This window comes from Pongo abelii, chromosome 6, assembly GCF_028885655.2.
Source record: "Pongo abelii isolate AG06213 chromosome 6, NHGRI_mPonAbe1-v2.0_pri, whole genome shotgun sequence".
Lineage (NCBI taxonomy): Eukaryota > Metazoa > Chordata > Mammalia > Primates > Hominidae > Pongo > Pongo abelii.
In genome coordinates, this window is record NC_071991.2 from 138,583,099 (window position 1) to 138,600,569 (window position 17,471).

A 17,471-nucleotide genomic window follows, 5' to 3' on the forward strand; every position below is an offset into this window, starting at 1 on the left:
GATGCGAGAGGAAGAGCCCTAGAGAAAGAGAGGAATGAGCTGGATGTTTTGTCTGCCTTTCCAACCTGGCCTCTGTCTTCTGCAGCTGCTCTGAGCTCCTGGAGGTTAACCTACCCTCTGGCTTCTAGTTTGGGTTGTGCTACTGGGAGGAACTGATGGGAGATTGAAGGTTGGAGCAATGAGAGGTTGGGTGTTTCTTCCCTGCCACCTCACCACAGGTTGGCTGTTACTCTCCGCCAAAGGCTGCATCATCTCTGTCCATATGGCCACCCTTGCCAGGTCCTGGTGACAGCTTCCTCCTCTGCCCTTCCAGGCCTTGGGGTCATACTAGCTGCTTCTGTTGCCAGCCCTGGGTCCTTTGCACCTTCCTTCACTGGTCTCTTCATACTCTGTGTTTAGCTTTGTAAATTGCCCTGCCTGTTTTGCTGTTATTGTAGTAAGGACATTTAACATGAGATCTACCCTCTTAACAGATTTTTGTGTGTATAATAGTATTATTAACTATAGGCACAAGGTTATACAGCAGATCTCTTATTTATCTTGCACAACTGAAATTTGTATCTGTTGAATGGCATCTCCCCATTTCTCCCACTCTCCAGCCCCTGGCAACTACCATTCTCCTCTCTGTTTCTATGAGTTTGACTAGTTTAGAGAATTCATATAAGTGGAATCATGCAGTATTTGCCCTTCTATGGCTGGCTTATTCACTTAGCATAATGTCTAGGTTAATCTATGGTTGTCACATGCAGCAAGCTTCCCTTCTTTTTAAAGACCGATTATATGGCATTATAGGGATGCAATACTGGATATCGCGTGGATACACCTTTCCCTTATCCTTCATCTGCTGATGGACATTTAGGTTGCTTGTATGTTTTGGCTATTGTGAATAATGCTGCAATGAACATGGGAGTGCAGATATCTCTTTGAGATAGTGATTTCAACTGTGTTGGATATATGCCCAGGAATAAGATTGCTGGATCATTTGTAATTCTTTGAGGAACCACCATACTGAGCCCCACAGTGGCTGCACGGATTTACATTCCCACCAATAGCATGCAAGAGTTTCGCTTTCTCTGCCTTCTCGCCAATATGATTTACTTATTTATTTATTTTGATAATAGCCATCCTAACAGGTATGAGGTGATATCCCCTTGTGGTTTCAATTTGCATTTCCCTGATGATTAGTGATGTTGGGCATCTTTTCCTGTTGGTCATTTGAACGTCATTGCCTTTGGAGAAATGTCTGTTCAAATCCTTTCCCCATTTGTTAATCAGGTTGTTCTTTTGCTGTTGGGTTAAATTGTCCTTTTTTGAAACTCTCCTTAATTACCTGTGTCTTGCTATGACCCGGACATATGGGCAGGAGGGGTCACTAGCTCAGAAGGCAGAGCATGACTGAGGGTTTAAAGTGTCCCACCAGGCCAGGGGTGTTGGTTGACACCTGTACTCCTAGCATTTTGGGAGGCAGAGGTGGAAGGATCACTTGAGCACAGGAATCTGAGACCAGCCTGAGCAACATAGTGAGACCCCATCTCTATAAAACATAAGAAAAGGCCAGGTGCGGTGGCTTGTGCCTATAATCCCAGCAATTTAGGAGACTGAGGTGGGCAGATCGCTTGAGCCTAAGAGTTTGAGACCAGCCTGGGCAATATAGTGAGACGCCGTCTCTACTAAAAATAAAAAAAAAATTAACTGGACATGGTGGCATGTGCCTGTAGTCCCAGCTATTGCAGAGGCTGAGGTGGGAGAATCACTTGAGCCCAGGAGCTCCAGGCTGTAGTAAGCGATGATTATGCCATTGCATGCCAGCCTGGGTGACATAGTGAGACCCAGTCTTTTTTAAATAAATAAATAAATAAGTCTCCCACAGGGGCCACAGGAAGGAGCCACCCCTGGGATCTCAACCAGCCAGTCCTCCCCCACCTGAGGCTTCTAGAGGGAGAACAGAGACTCTGGGCTGGGATGCAGGAGTTCAGTGAAGAAGGGTTTGTGCTTCCTTCCAGGTAGTCCCTCTGCATTGTGTGCTGCAGGAAAACCTGTTTGTATTAGGCAGCCCACATTCTGGGCCTACTTATTTGGTGCCCAGATGGTTCCTGTATTTACAAAAGCCCAGCACACTGACAGGACCTGCAGACACATGGATAAATATTTTGCTTTTCTTTTTAGGCAATATTTGAATCTTTCAAATTTAATTGCTGTCAGAGGCAGGATGCTTGCAATCCCCCAGGCAAAGCAAATAGCGAGGGCCTGCAGCGGGGCTGTGGTGGCTGCTCCAGGCAGGCTCCCCAGCCAGTCACCTGCAGTGCCTGTGGGTTCGCTTCTTGCTCTGGCTGAATGTTAAGGGCCTCTTCCCTCTCTGGCTGGCTGGGCTGCGGTTAGAGGAGGTTAAAGGAGCTGGCTCCAGCCTGCCTGGAACCAGTGGCAACTTGTTGAGTTTCTGTTGAGGCTGAGAGAATCTGACCTGAGCTAACAAATCAGGTACTTTCCTCACACAAGAGGGAGTCATCAGTCTGGCCATTCCCAGTGGGACCTGGTTTTCTGTCCCAAGGCTGGGTCTTGGAGGTGTTTTGTTGAATCTTGAAATTATTGTAGGTAGGGCTGCTGCTAGCTCGTAAGGCGGCATTGTGCAAGTGAGACAAAGGCAGACCTTCTGGCAGGGGCAGCCCCCAACACCCCCCAGCAGGGTGCAAGGCTTGGCCAGCAGAGCAGCAGCTGGGTTTCAGTGCCCAGGTATCCCTGGGAAGTGCCCTTGTGCAGGACACAACCTGCCCAACTGCACATGTCCAAGGCATGATGGTATTCTTGTTACAACCTTCTACCCTTTGTATCTTCCTTTCCTCTTTCTTTGATTCCTTTTTTTTCCCCCAAAACCATTGACCTAGTTGCCCCGGGGCTACACTTACCAAGTACATTGAGACACTTTTCTGTGATCATATGCCATTTTCTTCTACCTCACTGTGATTAATAAGCCTCTCCTTGTATTGTCCAGGCAGGGAAGAGGCGTTTGCTATAGAATCACAGAGTTCTGCAACAATGCCTCCTTTAATTCATTAGATTCTAATTTGCCTCAGTTATTTTAATTCCTTGCATGTAATAAAAGCAGTTGGATTCTTTGCCCACTGCAGTCTTACAAAGAACACCTCGTATTATTCATTTCTTTCCTCAAAGCACATGTTATTGGTGCTTACCTTGTGCTAGGGGCTGGGAAGATAAAGATGAATGAATAAGACAACATCCCTGCCCTTGAGAAACTCATAATCTAGTCGGGGAGTGAGGCATGTAAACAGATAGATCACAGTGCAGGAGTGCGTTTGCTGCAGGAAGGACAGAAGCAGGGAAGCTGCTGGTGGAACGTCTGCTGCTGGGGTGCAATCTAGATGCAAGGAAGGCTTTGCTGAGGAACTGCCATTTGAGCCATCTCTTAGGATGAGTAGATGTTTACTCATCCTAAGGGAAAGAAAGGCAGGAAGGAGAATAGATGCTAAGTCAGGAGTGAATATGGCATATTCAGGGTAAGGTGGGAGGTTCACCTAGCTGGAGCCTGGAGTGTGTGAAGGCTGGGGCCTGAAGGGAGCCGGGACTTTATGCCTGAGGAGTGTAGGGTTTATACTGTGTGTAAAGAGGCCAACAGAGGGCCTGTGAACGGGGTGTGACATTATCACATTTTCCTTTACAGAATACACTCCACGTGGGAGGGTGGCCTGGTAGAGGAGGCTCTCTGGTTAGACAGTCCTGGGTTTTAATCTTGGCACTGCTACCTCCTTGGGTGAGTCATTTAATCTCCTCAAGCCTCCACTTTCTCATTAAAAAATGGGGATGAGGGGCTGGATGAGGTGGCTCATGCCTGTAATCCCAGCACTTTGGGAGGCCGAGGCGGGCAGATCACCTGAGGTTGGGGGTTCAAGACCAGTCTGACCAACACGGAGAAACCCCATCTCTACCAAGAATACAAAATTAGCTGGATGTGGTGGCACATGCTTGTAATCCCAGCTACTCGGGGGCTGAGGCACGAGAATTGCTTGAACCTGGGAGGCGGAGGTGGTGGTGAGCTGAGATCGCACCGTTGCACTCCAGCCTGGGCAACAAGAGCAAAACTCTCTCTCAATCAATCAGTCAATAAAAATTAAAAAAATAGGGATGAGGATGATAATGCCTACTTAATTTGGTTGTAGAATGGATTAAATGATTAAATGAGATGATATCCATAACAGAGTTTCCCACTGGTGGAATAAGTCCAGAACCCATAAATAGGTTCCAGGTGTGTTGGAAACCCTGGCTCCTTCGGTGCCCTGGGAGCCTGGACAGAGCCATGGGCAGCTTCATCTGTTCACTCCAGGGTGCCTTGTAAACATCTTCTGTGTGTGCACCATAGCATAAGTAAAGTTGGAAACCAGTGGTCTACAGAGCCTTGGCGAGTCCCTCCTATCTCGTAAGTCCTTAAACAATGTGGTTGTTGACTGTATCAGAACAACTACTACAGGAGGAGGGGAGACAGAGAGTAGGTGCTGGACTCCAGGGACATTTCTGAAGTAGACCTGGCAGAATTTGGTGACCAGCTGGATGTCAGGAAGGCGGGGCACCCTTGAGGAGGAGGCAGCATTCACAATGACTGCAGGATTTATGATGTAGACTGGATGGGAGGTGATGCTATTAATGGAAATTGTTATGGAAATTAGAGCATGTGGGGTTGGAGGTGTGAATGTGAATGGAGGAAGTGGAGACTGGCTGGTAGACTCCTTTTTCAACAAGTTTTGCAAGTTAAGGAAGGAGGATGACAGGATGAAGGTATGAGGAGGAGGCGTGCTTGGGGGAATGCTGGGAACATGTGAGAAGCTTCAGGATGCTTGTGGGCTAAAGGAAAAGAGGCAGAAAAGTTGAAAAACGGAAGATGCAGGAAAAGCGCATACTACTGTCTAGAATGTGACTCTTGGACAGCGTCAGTCCCATGGGAGGAGCGTCTGCCAATAACTGGCAACTGGGCAGTTGTCCAGATATGATTTACAATAAGGCATCAGTTTCATGAGGCATTGTCTAAATTATTGCACTTCACCAATTGCAGGTTCCCTCCTGACAGTGGGCCAGGGGGTCAAACAATTCAATCATGTGCCACCACTTATAAATTGAAAATCAGTGGGGTGCAAAATGGATTACCATCAAAATCCATTCAGGTGCAAAACCAAATTTAAAACCCCCTAACCTTTAAAAATCACCCCTTTCCTGATTCTTCACAATGCTCTGACATTGAGTCTTTATATCCCCCAGATGAGCAAACGTCAATAGATATGGCTGCAAGAAACCAAAAGTAATGGGGGAAGAGCTCACCATTGTGCCTTCCTTTTGGAATTTGCAAACATAAAGGGTGGATTTATGCATTAATGCACTGGCAATTCTGTTAGTTTCTCCAAGGCAGTGGTTCTCAAACTTAAGTGTGTAATAAAATCCCTGGAGGGCTGATTTAAATTCAGATTGCCAGGCTCTCCTTCCTAGTTTGACTCAGTAGGTCTGGGGTTGAGCCTGAGAAGTTGCATTTGTAGAAAGTTCCTAGGGAATGCTGATGTTGCCAGCCCTGGGACCACACTTTGAGAATCTCTGCCCTAAGATCTAAATTTGACAATCTAAGATCTATTTTGACAATCGACTAGTAAAGCATGCTTTGGTTGGTGTTGAGTCTGTTAATAAATCAAAATTTTGTTCAAGAAACCGGAAAAGAGACTAGTTCAAAGAGACATGGATTGATCTGAGTGCTTTGTGTTCAGAGGTGAGGTTGGGAGGATGAGGATGGGAGGATGGAGGCCCCCGCCCACCATTCCTGCAGCTCACCATTCCAGAAAATTGTGTGTGCTCAAAGCACAAATGATACCATTAAGGCTTAACAAATCCTGCTCTCTGCTGGTCCCTGGGTGGAAACTGTTGATGTCCTTTGATGCCAAACTTCCTCTCTTGACTTGAAAGTTGATTTTCTTGGGAATGTTAGACAAGCTGCTATCAGCCTAAACATTGGTTCTTCCCACCTCTGCGTGATCCCAAAGATGTATTTTTCCATCTAAATCAATGCTATTTGATTGTAGTTCTACTCTCTTGCTCTTTTTGAGTTGAAGGTATTGTCTTTCTGTAGTTGTCACCAGGCCCAATATGAAATAAGTCTTCTTCTCCAGGATGGAAAAATTAATCCCAGAACTAGTCCAGATGTGGTTGCTGCTTCCTTAACATTTTGTTTCCTGTTTCTGTTTTCTAGGAGAAATTGAGCGATGCACGTACATCAAATACCACTACTCCTCAGCAACCATCCCCAGGAACCTCACTTTCAATATCACGAAGACCATCCGTCAGGATGAGTGGCATGCCCTACGTAAGTGCACCTGAGTCTCAGTGGCTGTGACTGTGCTGTGAGGTCCCCTTTGGAGGGATCAGAGGATTGGATGTGCCTCCTTCTGGGATCTGTGGATGGTCTCAGAACATTGAGATGGTTCCATAAAGTGCCAATATCTTTGGGTTAGAATTGCCTCAGTTGGTTTGGATTGCATTATAAATTTGGGGAGTTTGCTTCTAAAATTAAAGAAAGAAGCAACTGTCAAAACTTCGGAAACAACTAGCAATTAGACAGTCATCTTATTTCACTACCCTGGTAGGCATGTAAGATTTCACCTACCTGACTGAACCAACTCTTGAGATTTTTTAATAATTCAAGCCTGTCTCCAAGTTGCTTGGAATATTATTGTGGTAACCTGTTAGTCCCTTGGGTTGCATTTGTAAAGGATGAGACCAGCTGGTGGTTGCAGGATGCATCACATTGGAGATTTGCTTCTGGGTGGGTCACTAAGAAGTATGATCTGGTCTTTAAAGCTACTGTTTGCCCTCAAATGATAGGTTTTGGAACCCTGGTTCATGTGCAATTCCTCAGCAAAGATCAGAATATCTGTGTGCATTGGTTAGGGCATTTCTTGGCCAGGGATCCTCAGAGACTTAAATGACAACGAGAGGGTTAGTTAATGAGCAAACAGAGTTTGTTGGCTATTTTTACTTTTCTGCTCCATTGGGATACATTGCCTGTCTGTGGCAGGAGAGCTCTGCTTCCTGCAGGCACAGTTCTTCAAGCTGACACATTCTTACTGTCAGCAAGTTCATGCAACCTCTGTTGATTTGTCATGCATTCATTGTCCATCTTTTTTCACCAGATTTTGAAAGGTTAAGATTCTGTTTTCATCTATATGTGAAGGAGGATTCTTTTATTGTTTCCTGATAGTAAAGATCCCTTAATTGGTAAACTTTGAAGATGGTATATCTCTAGGTGGAAAACATTTCTCTTCTCCTTATAGGTGCTTAGTTATCTTTTTCATGGATTAGGCCCACCAGGTGTATTCTACTTTTGGGATTGGCTTTAATTAAACCACCACAGCTTGGGGTGGGAGTGGGAGGTGAAAGAGACAAGTAAAATTAAACGGAACAATCATTCATTGGTTTCAAGAAGTATATTGTGGCTGCGTGTCCAGATGATTGTCACTAAATACTCCTGGCCTGAAATGATAGAGCAGGTGCCAATGGATGAGACAGCATTCACTGGGCTGTTTCCCCTACAAGCTTTATCCATTACTAGAGACACTAAGCAGCACATGGGGATGGAGAGCTAATGTTCAAAGAGGATTCCCATGTGCTGGCATTGAGCTAAGCATACCACATATTTAATTTCAATGTTATATTTACCTTACAGACACTAGTCATCAGGGTTATTAATTTCCTTTTCAAGGTAGACATGTAAGGACTAAAATGTAGAAATATACAATAACTGCTTATTTCCCACAATGTATCGGTCTAATATAGTCCCTTCTTAGGAGCTTAAAAGGGATGTTCAAGTTTGATAAGTCCTGTTGATTAACCATTGAAATCTAACTTAAGTTATGGGGGTGGTAATAGGATTCAGAATCTAAGAAGGAAGAAATTATTGACATAGCAGCTTCAATTCAAATTAACTCAATTTAACCAAAGTTACTGTGTTTCTTTCTGTGCCAGTGAATACCGAGGCCACAGAGGGCTCTTTAAGGAGCTCAAGTTCAGGGGTGGAGGAGGATGGGGGATGGGGAGAGACATTCATAATGCAAGTAATTACAAGGCAATGTGACAATTACAATATAGTAGAATTGCTTTAAGCAAGTAAGATAATTTGGAAATTTTTTAGCAAGAAGGAAAATTATTTTAGTGTAAATTGCACAGATACTCTTCAAGGGAAACCTGGTAGAACTCTTTTGACTGCACACACTGTAGATACCTGGAATTCAAAGAGATTATCTAGGGAGGCATCACTGGAAACATGTCACGAGGCATTGGCAAAGACAGAGAGGAGAGGATAATGCCAAGGTTTGTGGGGTCTTCTTTGAGCCCTGCGTGTCTCCAGGTTCTTATTCCCAAACTGTAGTGCTGTAGGGTTCTGCAAAATCTAATGTGCAGCCTATGCTGTGAATTGGGGTGACAGATCTATTTTTAACTGATAAAAGCCATCTCAACGATTGATATATGAAAAGGTCTCGGGCACTTGGTGTGGGTGAAGTTGAGGCCACCTTTTGGTGAGGGATTCATCTGCCTCTTTCACAAAGCCGCCTAATGGGCTGTTAAGCAGAGAGAGGGAACATTTGCCATTTCTGACATCGATGACAGTTATTTTTAGCCAGAGGGCAGGTGAGCATCTGTCACAACTGAATTTGGTACTAAGTGTAATTGGGAATGCTGGCAAGAGGGGAAGCATAGGAAGTGTCGATTTTAATTTTCAGAGGTCAGATATTAATAACATTAGGTGGGAAGTAGGCACATAAGCCCCCTTTAAAATAAAGCAGAAATGATTAAATATTAGCCGACTCCTGATCAAACACTGGAAATGAAAAAAAAATCACAGTTTGATTTCTTTATTTGGTTTGAGAGTCCTGCACTCTCTAAGTGGGATCAAATTAATTCTTTTCATCCTAGATTGGTTATCATCTTTATTATTATTATTATTATTATTATTTATTTTTTTTTTTGAGATGGAGTCTCACTCTGTTGCCCAGGCTGGAGTGTAGTGGCATAATCTTGGCTCACGGAAACCTCTGGCTCCCGGGTTCATGCTATTCTCCTGCCTCAGCCTCCTGAGTAGCTGGGACTACAGGCATGTGCCACCATGCCCGGCTAACTTCTGTATTTTTAGTAGAGACAGGGTTTGACCATGTTGGCCAGGCTGGTCTCAAGTTCCTGACCTCAAGTGATCCACCCGCCTCAGCCTCCCAAAGTGCTGGGATTACAGGCATGAGCCACCGTGCCTGGTCTGGTTATCGTTTTATAATTTGACCATAATATCTTGTATACTGTAATTTTTCCTACTGTATAGTTTTTACCAAAGGAAAGAAATTTGATTTTTTTCCTGAAACACTTTCTGGCAAATATTTGGACTTTGGTTAAACTTGAATTATATACTTTTCTTTCTTTCTTTCTTTCTTTCTTTCCTTTTTCTTTTTCTTCCTTCCTTCCTTCCTTTCTTTCCTTCTTTTTTTTTTTTTTTTTTTTGACAGAGTCTTGTTCTATTGCCCAGGCTGGAAGTAGCTGGGATTACAGGCATGTGCCACCATGCCTGGCTAATTTTTGTATTTTCAGTAGAGACCGGATTTCACCATGTTGGCCAGGCTGGTCTTGAACTCCCGGCCTCAAGAGATCCACCTGCCTCAGCCTTTCAAAGTGCTGGGATTACAGGTGTGAGCCACTGTGCCTGACCTGAATTACATACTTTTCATCAGGAATTTGCAGGTGGCCTCATCATCAACCATTGATATAGAAATAAAATTTTCAAGTAGGAAAAGGCACAATTTGGTTTAAAACTACATTGTGGTTTTTGAAAAGTTAAGCCTACCAATGGGAGGCTTAAATGCTGGTGTGTGCGCTCATACACCTTATGGTCGGGTGACTAGCAGGTGAAAGGATAGAAGATTCTGGAGGCCACTAGGCTTACAAATCTAACTGTAAAGAAAGAATAAACTCCATAGGGAGTAAAGGCCAGAGGATGAAGCCTGTGTGTGTGTGTGTGTGTGTGTGTGTGTGTGCGCATGTGTGTGTGTGTGTGTGTGTGTGTGGAAGAGGGGTGATCTTTGTGGATGAGGTTCAAATGTTGACTTGTCCGGGTGAACTGGTGTGTGTGTGTGTGGTAGGGAAGAGGGGTGATCTTTGTGGATGAGGTTCAAATGCTGAGTTGTCTGGGTGAACTGGTGACCAGGTTCTCACTCTGGCTTTTTAGGTGATTGCTGGTGGGTACTGCGGGTGCCTTTCTCCTTCTCACCCTGGGAAAAGGCAGAATTCCTTTTGGAATTGGGATCCATGTCCTTAGTCCACCCAGGCCTGGTGCAGCCCATCTGCCTTCCCACCCACCCACTGTCTGGCTTGAGGTCCCAGCAGCCCTGGTGGGCCGCGGTGTGGTGTGGTGCCCTGGGGTGCAGTGTGAAGCGAGGTAGAACAGCATTTATCCTGCCTCTGTGGGCTCCAAGGGTAAGCTGCATGCCTGACCCAGATCCTCTGGCTGCCTCCAGGACACAGCAGGACAGACAAGTGTCACTGGCCAGTGAGGAGGGGACAGGCAGCCGCAGGAGATGAGCTGGGCTGGTGCTGCTTCTGGGTGGGCTGTCTGGTTTACGTTTTAAATATGACAGAATCTGATTGACAAGGTCAGGGGAAGTGGTGGCATTTTAAATGGAGCTGCTTCACTCTCTCACTAGACTATGTCCCTATATGCTTTTCATATCCCACAGTCTATGGTAGCAGTGCTTGTTTGGAGAGTTCGGTGTCCTCACACAACCTCCAGGAGCTCCTGAGGCCATCCCCCGCAGCTCTGCTCTTGTTCTCCCCGCCACAGGCATTGCCCTTTCAGCACAGGTGGGGCCTGGGCCTTTCCCAGTGGCACAACAAGGGGAGGTGGCTGATAGGGAGTGGGGGATCTGCGACAGGACCTGGGCGGCCAGGGTGGGCTATATCAGAGGAAGGAAGCTGAGAAAGCAGGGGATGGGAAGATGTCGCTGAGAGGTGAGTGCATCTGTCCCAGGAAGGAACTGGGATGGCATGGAGCTGGGCCTTGGCTGCCCCAGGTGAGGACCCCAGGGAGGCTGGCAGAGGGCACGGCAGCAGAGCCTGCCTGAGGTTGCAGGGCAGACACCCATTGGAAGGTATTAGCTTTACTTCAGCCTGGGTGACAGAGCGAGACTCCATCTCAAATAATACCTGCCTGAGGTTGCAGGGCAGACACCCATTGGAAGGTATTAGAAGTGGGTATTCTTTGCCCCCGATCTGCTGATCTGCTGGGCAGAGCCTCTGTGGGCAGCTGTTACTAAGGTTCCCTCAGGGTCAGATCCCTGAGACGTGGACTCACTGTGACATGAGCTCAGATGTTCTCATTCTGCTTGGCGTTTTCAAGATGGAGGTTTTTTCTCCCAGTAGATTGCCCCTGGCAGCGAGAATCAGGGAGCTGGAGCTCTACTTTCCTGCAATCAGATGCTCATTGTTATCTTTTGAGTTGCTGAGAGCCAAGAAACCCAGAGGTGTTTTTTGAAGCTTTCTTCTGTCAGGACTGAGGGTTCAACTAATTAGATAGGATAGTCACACAGCACATTTCCAGCTGGCCAGGGAGGGAAAGAGTGAGAGACGATTTCCCCTCCGAGACTTCCCTACTCCCTACCCCCAACCTCACAGACACACAGACACGAGCTCACTCATCGGCCCTGTGGCTGTTGCCTCAGGCAAGCTGAGCACATACCATGACCAGGCAGAACAGGCTTCTCATCTACAGCTTTGGGGGTCCTCGCCTTCACCAGCGCAGTGGATCCTTGCACAACTGGGGCAGAGAACATCAGTGCCAAGGAGCCATCCTGAAGCAGGGTACAGCCTGGCTGGCAGAGGGAGGGAGAAGAGAGGAGAAGAGGAGGGATGGAGCAATGGGGATGGAGGAAGGGAGGCAGGAGACCAAGACTTCGTGGATGAGCAGGGACATTCTAGTGTCCATACCACTAGGAGGGACAAGAAGTAAAAATCCAGAACTGTCTCACTTACTGCAGACACATGGATGACACACTTGGCTCCCTGTCCCCACAGCTCTTGATCTCTCACCCCTGCCTTGGGTTGGCTCAGTCTTAGGGGACCAGTCCTGACCCCAGGCTGGTGTATGGTGGGAAGCCCAGCGTGTCCTGGTGCTCTGGTGTGGATCTTGGGGCAGGACTCTTAACTTATGTTTCGTGGCCAAGCCCAACCTGGCCCCCCACACCTAGACTCTCCCATGAGCTCTTCCTCACCCTCTCCTTTTCCAGAATTAGAGGGTCCTATCCCTGAACCCCAGGGTCCCTGGTGCTGTTTAGACTCTCTCCAGCCACCCTGGGTCCTGCCCTCCCCACTGGCATCAACCTTCTCACCCTGAACTTGTGTTGGCTCTTTGCCTGATGGTACCTGCCTTCCCTTTCCCAGTGGACTCAGCTGGCCAGTTATAGCCCAGCCTGCTCCAATGTAGAATGGCCACCTTTCTGGACTTTCTTTCCACTCATAACTCTCTGGCTTTCTCAGCCTAGGAGCTGCCTAGATGCCTGGTCCCTCTTTCCCCAGCCATCCTTGTTATGAGAAGATGAATGCTGTGGACCAAAGGGCTTGGGATGAAACTAACAGTAGTAACAACAGTAAGTACCTCTTTTTGTTCAGTCAGCTGTAATGCTGCTGAGAGGATGACTCGGCGTTTCCTCCCAGGAGCCCCTCCCGTGTTGTTGTGGCTCCTTTGCAGATGAGGTAACCCAGCCAGTGGGAGGGGCTGCCTAGAGGTCCCATCTCAGACCTCAGAGGAATCCCAGGGTGAGGGCTCAGAATCCAGGCCTGAGCTCCAGTAGGGTTCCTCCAGCTATTTTTTTCTTCATGTTTTTGGCTGATGTTATGGAAAACAGCTTAATGAGGTAAACATCCCAGACATTAGAAGCTCAGGTCCCCTGAAGCATCAGCCATTTTCCTTCTCCCACATCTGCATCGGCGCTCAGCCAGTATGAGGCTGTTACTGTGTGCAGTCTGTTGTTAGCTGCCTCTTGCTTGCAAGACTGGGATCCATGGGGTTCATTACTAGCAAGAAACCACCTCCCCGCCCTAGAACTGGAAAAACTTGGTAGCAAGAAAACTCAGCCAACAGTGTATCATCATAGGTTGCCTTGAGTCCTGAAGTCTTTGCTTTTTGCAAACCATTCCTTGTGTCTCTGCCCCAACCCAGCCCCTGCAGAGAACCTTGTAAACCTTTCAGTACACCCACTGCCTCGTGCCTGTCCTCACAGAGCTCTGGTGGTATTTATGCACCAGGCCAGGCAGAGAACACAAACCCCTCAATGTGATATTGCACCAAGATCTGTTCTTGCAGAAGTAACTCATGCCAGGACATTTCCTTTCCCTTGCAGCTTTCCTGCCTGTCAAAACTGACCTTTTATTTGTCCCATTCCCTCAGGTTTCTGTTGGAGAACAGTCTTACTGATTTGATGAACATGCTTGAGCTAGGGGGTTAATGTGTTCTTGGATTACCTTCCCCAGATAGCATTTTTATTTTTCAGGAGGCCTTCCCCAAGGAATGATGGCAAGGGAATTATAGGTAACATACAGATGCTTTAAAATTATGAACGTTGGGCCAGGCATGGTGTCTCATGCCTGAAATCCCAACACTTTGGGAGGCTGAGGCAGCTGGATCACTTGAGATCAGGGTTTGAGACCAACCTGGCCAACATAGTGAAACCCGTCTTTACTAAAAATACAAAAATTAGCTGGGCGTGGTGGCATATGCCATACTTGGGAGGCTGAGGCAGGAGAATCGCTTGAACCTGGGAGGCGGAGGTTGCAGTGAGTGGAGCTTGTGCTGCTTTACTTCAGCCTGGGTGAGAATAGAACTCCATCTCAAATAATAATAATAATAATAATAATAATAATAATAATAATAATAAAAATAATAAACGCATGTGCATGTACAGCTGTGGGTCCCACCTACTTAGATAGCTGGCCTGGCTGGGGGTCAGTGATGAAAATGCACTGTAGCATGGCTGCCTATACAAGGGCGCCCTCTACATGGATAAGAGGGAGAGTTTATTTTTGAGATGACCTGGGGGAGGGAAGGGAGGAGGCCTGGAGTAGGGGTTGGGAGGGAGTACAGTACAGCCTTTTCTGTTAAAGGCATCCACGTCCTGAACAAAACCTAAGAACCACTGTGCTGGTATAATTGCAGTCTTCAAGCCACAATTCATCTGAATGCACAGGTCCAATTTTGTGCTGGGAATTAGTTGGAAGTCTGGCCTGGAGGCATTCTCTCAGCTTCTGCAGATTGGAAGTGGTTTTCTTCTGGCTGAGCACACTGATACGGACACCACACCATGAAGGAGAACTGGGAGAACAACCCCACTGTCCACCTTCATCCATTTGTTCATTTGTTCATTCAATATTTGTGGAATGTCTGTTCTCTGAGAATCCCCATGTTGGGTGCTGGAGGGGATATTAAAAGGTATTCTGCTTCCCAAATTGGATGATATATTTCCAGGTGCCAACCAGGTAAGGGCTCAAATTACTTGTTGCTTAATGTTTAAACATTTAAGACTACCTAGAGAGTGCAGGCTAATGCAGCTGACATGTACACTTCATGGGTCCCAACTTTCATACTTAAATCAGCAAGGATTCATTGCAGGGGAAAAAAACAATATATAAGACAAACTACCTTATCTCAGTAAGAGGCATGGCCTGCTTTTTACAGTGAGAGAAAAGTGGACATCATCTAGGACTTGCCTCTTCTTTGTCCTCTAGGGGAACTGTCCCAGTTCCAGGTGCTGAAAAGGGAGCTTAATGTGGCAGGTGATTCCTCTTTCCAAAGTTAAGACAATCTGAGCTCAGCTTGCGGGCAAACTGCTGCAGTGAGGTAGAGGAACAAGAACAGGTGCTCAGCACTCTGGCTGGCAGAAACAGCTCAGTGATGGAGAATCTGGGTTAGGTAAGACATGGATGTCAGAGCAGGCAGATACCTGGCATCAATAAAGTGGGTCAGCAAGTATAAGTCCTGTAGGTGGTACTTTGGCATTCAGGACTGAATGAGTGAACTCCCAGGGAGGACTCTTAGTCAAAGGAAGAAAAGCCCCAGCTTTACAAGAAATTTGGAATAGAAGGGTATTAGAATAAGAAATAGAGAATGGTGGCTGAGAGAGGAGCCCACTTATAAGAACCAGGGCACACAAGGCAGGTGTGCTATGCCCAGAACAAGATGGGAGGCTGTTATAGTCAGAGCACCAGTCACAAACAGTGATTGGGTTTGATCCTGGATTTTGGGGGATGGGTGTTCTGAAGATGGGGAGGGCAGCAGGAAGGTGGCTGGGAACCAGGATGGGGTAACAGAGCAAGTAACCAAGATCATGTTGTATGATAAAAGTCCTACCAGAGTCAAGGCCAGTGCTTCCCAGATGGGGTCCATTTCCTGGCAGTGTCTGTATTATCTGGGGATTTGTTTGAAATGCAAATTCTTAGAGCTTAGCCTAACCTACTGAGTCAGAATCTCTAAGGATGGGACCCAAGAATCTGTAAGACCTTTAACACATGAAGGTTTGAGAGCTCTTGGTTTGGAGAGCATTGGTGTGGACTGTAGTGGTCAGAGAAGGGTCAGGGCAGGAAAGCATGGGTAGGCTTGGGATGGGAGATGGAATATAGCAAATTAGCACAACCTCTCAGGGAAGCAGGACCTGTATTTGTGTGTGCTGTCTGTTGACTGGCTACAGATTTGGTAATTTACTTTCCTTCCATATTTCTTGTGGTTAGTTGAATACAACAGCATGGAAGAGGTGAGGTGATTTTTTTTTTTTTTGTATTGTGTGTGTTTGCTAAGGGAATCTTTCTAATATCTAGGCTCCAAATCTCTATCTTATGTTTTTGATGTACTCCTTTAATGGGAAACAGGCTTCAAGCCCCATGGAGTCCACCAGATATTGGATTGAGTTCCACCTCTGCCACTCTCTAGGTATATGACCCTTGGAAACTATCTAAGTGTTTTGACCCCAGTACACTCATTTGTAAAACAGAGATGGTAATACCTGCCTTGAGAATTAATATAAATTTTAAATTAGATAAAATAATTCATGCACAATCTCTGAGTAAGTTTGCAAAGTCTGATGCCAGCCAACATGAGATGCTATTATATTGGAAGGCAGGGGTCCCATACTGAGGTCCCATGGGAGCTGGGGGGAAATGCCTCTGAAATGATATTTCATCGACTCGGGGGCTTTTCTGTTTGACTCTGTGCAACCTGTGCAGGTGAGTTGGCCTTTTATGTGGCTGTTTGTCTTGGTGAGTGTTGGGGGTTTGCTGTCTGCACAGGTATGTGTGATGGGAGCTTGCATTAGGTGTTTACAATGTAGGAGTAGAAAGTGGCTGATTATTATTTACTGGCAACAGTGTAGCATATTGTGAAAGGAGTTTCAGGGCAGAGAATTATCAGTGTTTGAGGTCCTCAGTGTGGTGACAGCAGCAGAAGCAGCTCTTAATTTATCAGTTGTGTCCAATAAGAATGCAATTTAGACACAAACAGTCTCTAAAAGAAGATTTATGTACTTAGTGTCTAAAAAGTAACATTTCGGAGCTTTGAAGATAAATACAATGTGAGTACAATGTATTGAAATTGTTGAGGGGAACCAAAAGACTTGCCTGTCTAGCCCAGCCCTGCCTTCCATTTGCTATGATCAGATCCTCTTCTATTCTATTTCAGGTGTGTGAAAACACACATCCGAAAGAAGGATGCTGCAAGAATGTTGGACATAGAAAGGAGGGCCCAAGAATAGGATAAGAGCTGCTGTTAGGGTAGAGGGGAGTCCATAGAGGTGAAATTACTATACTGTATTACTATCCCCTTATTTTCATCTCTTTGCCCTGGTTCTGGTGCTGGCTGTGTCATAGATTGGATTATGGGGTTACGGAGTTGGGGTTACCAGGCAGAACTGATATGTTTGGGGTGCATGGAAGGGCCTCTTCAGATGATTCTGAGAGGAGAGCCCCTTCCTTTCTTAGGCTTTGGAGCTGATGTTCTCTGCTGTTTTCACTCTTTTTTTGTCTTTCCCTGATATCTAACTCTGGTTTAACTTTGGAGGTCATAGCCAAGAGGCATGCTTCTGGGTCATTGTGGCTTGCCTAGAGTAGTTGTGCATGGAATTCAGCCTTCCACATGCTGAGCTAGAGTTCTGGGAGTTTGGGGGCGGGGGTTGAAAGCCTAGTGGTACTTATCTTGCTTCACTCTCTATGCATATCCATCTGAGGAGCCTTCTGGGGAAGGTTGGCACAGAATACAGTTCAAACCTTCCTAGTCCTTTACAATTCAACATTCCAATCAGCACCATCCAATAGAACTCCCTGTAGTGTTGGAAATATTCTGTAAGTCTGCGTGGTAGCCACAAGCCACAAGTGGCTATTAAACACTTGAAATATGACTAGTTCAACTGAGGAAC

At 46.2% G+C, this 17,471-nt stretch overlaps 1 protein-coding gene across 1 annotated transcript in view; it reads left to right on the plus strand.

Annotated features, from left to right (window-relative positions):
• Positions 1-17,471, plus strand: part of TMEM178B (transmembrane protein 178B) — a 403,362-nt gene that overhangs the window by 128,316 nt on the left and 257,575 nt on the right. Inside the window, exon 2 of the mRNA XM_003777151.5 lies at positions 6,236-6,349. Within this exon, the coding sequence (XP_003777199.2) occupies positions 6,236-6,349 (114 nt within the window). The remainder of the gene's footprint in view (positions 1-6,235; positions 6,350-17,471) is intronic.